Source organism: Merops nubicus, unplaced genomic scaffold, assembly GCF_000691845.1.
Source record: "Merops nubicus isolate BGI_N331 unplaced genomic scaffold, ASM69184v1 scaffold1264, whole genome shotgun sequence".
NCBI classification, from domain to species: Eukaryota; Metazoa; Chordata; class Aves; order Coraciiformes; family Meropidae; genus Merops; species Merops nubicus.
Genome location: NW_008602039.1, coordinates 1 through 4,318, shown reverse-complemented (window position 1 = coordinate 4,318; position 4,318 = coordinate 1). Strand labels below are relative to the sequence as shown.

General features: G+C 47.0%; 1 protein-coding gene across 1 annotated transcript; it reads right to left on the bottom strand.

Annotated features, from left to right (window-relative positions):
• Window positions 1-375: 375 nt before the first annotated feature.
• Window positions 376-4,295, bottom strand: NAA20 (N(alpha)-acetyltransferase 20, NatB catalytic subunit). The gene is made up of 4 exons (XM_008938180.1): window positions 4,211-4,295; window positions 2,960-3,095; window positions 1,843-1,988; window positions 376-493 (listed from the first exon to the last, which is right to left on the bottom strand). The coding sequence occupies exons 1-4, from the start codon at window positions 4,218-4,220 to the stop codon at window positions 408-410; spliced, it is 378 nt and encodes a 125-aa protein (XP_008936428.1). The 5' UTR covers window positions 4,221-4,295; the 3' UTR covers window positions 376-407.
• Between the last annotated feature and the right edge of the window lie 23 nt (window positions 4,296-4,318).

The window sequence follows — 4,318 nt, the reverse complement described above, 5'->3', positions numbered from 1 at the left end:
AAGTATTAATCCACTGCCTTCCCTGCTATGTTCCGTGGGTGTTGTACAGAATTTTCACTGGTCACAAATAAAAGCATTTAAAGTTTTTACTATTACTGAGTTCAGGTATTTTTGGCTTGAAAGAAAACAAAAAAAATACCATAGAGCAGGTAATGCCATTTTAATAGTCTCTGAATTTCCAGTATTTGAAAGGAAAAATAATAGGCTAAGTGCAGTGGTATGCATGCATTACCAACAGAAGCAGCATTAGTAAGCTTCTAAGCACTGCTTTTTGGTATTTCATGGGGGAAAAAAAAAAAAAAAAACATTAACCCTAAGATTTCCCATCCATAAGTTCTCAGGGGCTCAGGGAGAGAAGGAACCTGACATTCTTACTAGAAGTTTTGCCTGCAAATCACAGCTTACAGCTACTCAATGTCTTCTGGTCTCACAGGATGAGGCAGAGGTATAATTGACTTTTTCTCTGTATCTCTAGAAAGAGCTTTTCTCATATCTGTAGCAAAAGAAAAAAAAAGGTATGATGATAAATCAGTCATTGCACAAAGCCATATTAAGTGAATTCTTTTTAATCAAGAAGATTTCCTAGAATCACAGAATACCTCTGGTTGGAAGGCACCTATAAGGACCATCAAGTCCAACTCCCTGCTCCCCACAGGGCTATCTAAAACTAAACCATATGAACAAGAGCATCATCCAGATGCTCCTTGAACTCTTGAAGGGCCTGGGACCACAACCGCTGCTCTGGGGAGCCTGTTTCAGTGACTGACCACCCTTTTGGGGAGCAACCTTTTCCTAATGTCCAGTCTGAGCTTCCCCTGATGCAGCTCCATTCTGTTCCTCATGTCCTACTGCTGGTCACCAGGCAGAGACCGGCAGCTCCCACTCCACTGCCTCCCCTCCCTTCCCTTGAGGAAGCTGCAGGCTGTGCTGACGTGCCCCCTCGGCCTTCTCCTCCCCAGGCTGGACAAACCAAGTGACTGCAGCTGCTCCTCTGAAACCTGCCCTCAAGACCCATCACCACCTTGGTCACCCTCCTCTGTACACACTCCAATAGTTCCATCTCCTTGTTCTTCAGGAGCAAGGTTACCAGCTGGCACCTAACACTGCCTGAAACTCGGCCGCATGGGAAGGAGCCAGCAGGCTGAAGGGACAAGGTGTGACTGCAGACATTTGCCACAGCAGCAGACGTCTGCCCGCAGCCCCCGTGCCCCCCAGCACCCCCAAGGAGCAGGGTGAGAGCAGAGAAGTCTCACAGCGGCCCCTGGGGGGACACTGAAAGGAAAGAGGGAGCAGCTGGGACTTCAGTCTTGTTAATAGAACTGACACTATCATACTTCAGTTGCCATGTTCCTTTGTTGTGCACTTAAAGCACCATCCAGTTCCCTGACACTGTTGACCATTGACACCTGCAAATTTGTAGTTAGACATCTGAGAAAAACAAAGTTTTAAGTCCCTGTTATGGGAGAACAGGAGGAAAGCGCCGCCCAGTAATGTGAGCAGAAAGCCCAGCTCCTGGGTGTGAGCACGCCTCAGAAAGGAAAAGCAGCTAAGAAGCTACATTTTTATTTTCATTTTGCCTACAGGATAAACATCTTTGTACTTTATTTATTCTTGTTTTGTGACAGATGCTTCAAGATATGTGAACTGCGAGTTTAAGTTTTTTAACCAATATTATCTTCAGTAGGAAACGCTATTTAAAGGAGTATAAAAAATCCCATTCACCAACAACTATCTGAACTTGTTTCATATTTAAAAAAATAAATAAAAAAATCACACAAACAAGCCCAGGAACCCTCAATGTAAGAATCTTTCCCCTGAACTGGAGGCAGAAGCAGCACTTACCATAAGCATCCTCGTCTGGCTCCCCGTTGCTGGCGGAGTAGTACTCCAGCACCGTACGGTACACGCTGTAGCCGAGCTGCTTGTACATATTCACTGCAACCTGATTGGATACTCTCACGAAGAGGTCGACGAAAAATCCCCCCTTCCTTTGGAAAAATAAAACCAAACAAACCACAGTAAGGAATAGCAGATGGATGTATTTCTCAATACTAGCCCGTCACAGGCGAGCAGGTCTGATGATGTGGAACACCCAGCAAACCCCTGACGCTGAACAGCCACGGGACACACCCTGTGCAGCACAGACGCCATTTCATTTCATTTTTGTCACACCACCATTCTTCTGCACTAGCCAGAGCGTTCACACTTATGAAAGAACAGGACAAGCTGAACACCCACACAAGCCTCATATCAATCATAAGAAATTATTTAAAAGCAACAACAAAAAAAATCCACACTTCAGGTTGCATCATCTCAGGGGCTGCCTCCTTCCAAGTGCGGAGGGGGGTGTGTGGAATCAGTCACAAAATTCAACTGTCCAAGGAGAGACAAACCTCCTGACAAAACACATTTTGCAAAACAATACACTATTCTCCGAGTTTACCAACCACAGTGGTACAGGGGTCATTTCCCCTGAGCTGAGGACATTTTCCTGGGGGTTCATTTGATGCTAAATTAATTTTTCTGCAGGTACAAGCAGCCCAGCACGAGATGGAAGGGAAGCTAAGACACTGTCTGCTGTAAAAAACGTGTTCAAGAATGCATCAGCAGTAATCGCACGAAGCCCACAGTTACTGAACAAGTTTCAGGGAGGCCCTACAGGAACCAGCACTGGTGTTTTGTGAAGTTCTTCTCCTGTCAAGAAAAGGACTATTTATACAGTGTCTCTGCTGGAATTTGGGCTGCTTCCTAACTCATTCTGGCAAATCAGCGTTCAGAGAAATGCTGCGATTTTAAGCTGCCAGCAACATTTGTCATTTTTGCTCTCTAACTACAGGGAATTTCCGCAAATCACACTACTCGAAGCCAAATTCTGTGTCTGTTTCATGCAAATCAAATCCCTAAAGCCACGGACAGCTGTCTGCAGAAAGTAAAAGATAAATTTAAGCACAGAACTCACTTTTCTGAAATTTCTTCCAATAGTTCCATCAGTTTAGCAGCCAAGCCCAGCCGTCGAAATTCCGGTGCGACGGAGAGCGCAGTAACGTGTCCGTGCCACTCCTCCCTGGCCACAGAGCCTTCCGCCTTCCCCATTACTGCGAACACACAGGGCATCAGCGCAGGGCACCTCCGCAGCCAGGCACCACCCGCGGCCACACTCCCGCCCGGACCGACCCATCGGTGCGAGGCTACGTCCCCGCCCAGCGCCTCCGCGGCCGCTAGGAGCAGCGCTGTGCTCCAGCGTTACAGCTCGTGCTTGACTAGTGTGAAAACATAAATAAAATGTCCACGATTTTTGTGAATTCATTGTTTGAAGCATGACTTCCAGGTGCAAAATTTAAGCTACTCTCTTGATTCTTTACCTGAGCAGGATTCAGGATCTGACTGACGTAATGGAGGACAGAGGGCCAGAAGCCCTAAACTTGAAATTTACCACCTTGAAATTTACTGAAGACTTTTGGTGACTATAGGAGAATAGAGCTTGAGAAGCTTCACCAGTCTGGCAATAGAAAGCTAAGGCCCTGTGAACATGATATGTTTAAGAAAAAAAATAAAGGGGGAGAAGCAGATATTGGTTTGGGGAGTTTTTTTGTAGTTCCTCCCTACACAGAGCCAAACCAGTGTTAGGTACTAATGAATATTCACATGGTACTCTTACAAACATCACAGTCGCTGCTAATAAGTAACCGATGGGGTGAGTACTGAGAAACCCACCGTACAACAAACCCTTTAAGCTTAGCTCTGTTAAATACTGTATCTGACAGGTCCCTGCAAAGACCCTTATTCTACCCCCACCCCTCCAAAAAAAAGGGAAAAAAAAACCTGTAAGGAATGAACAAACCAACAGCTCTGAATGACTTCTGAAAAAAAAACAATCATTCCACAGCAGGTGAGCAAATTACATTCAGACCTAGAGCTTTCCCTCCCAGAAAAACGCAACACCCAAGCCCAGCACCTCACTGACTGAGGACCGGCACCGCCTGAGGTCAGGCGGCACTACAGCCCGGAGTCCTCGCCACGCTACGGACGTCAAATTAAAAGCTACTGCTGTAAGAATGCGATCTAATACCCCTAGGTGCTTACGAAACGGGAAGGTGCTACAGAACTCGACTCTTCCCGGGGGGGTATCTGGAAAACGTGAAAAGAAAAGCTCCTGCGCTATAATCCCCAAACACCGAACGCGGCGCGACGGTACCCGCGGGGCACTCACTGTAACCCATCAGCTCCCCGCCGGGCGCCTCGGCGACGACGAAGTACTCGGGCCAGTGCGCCAGGTACTGCAGGTAGAAGGGGATCCCGTACTGGCGCGGCCGGTTAA

Excerpts from the sequence above, each read along its gene's own strand:
- NAA20 (XM_008938180.1), bottom strand. Across the intron at positions 1,989-2,959 it reads TTGGAAGAAATTTCAGAAAA|GAAGGGGGGATTTTTCGTCG; the intron begins GTGAGTTCTGTG and ends ATTTTTCCAAAG. Across the intron at positions 494-1,842 it reads GCCAGACGAGGATGCTTATG|ATATGAGAAAAGCTCTTTCT; the intron begins GTAAGTGCTGCT and ends CTTTTGCTACAG.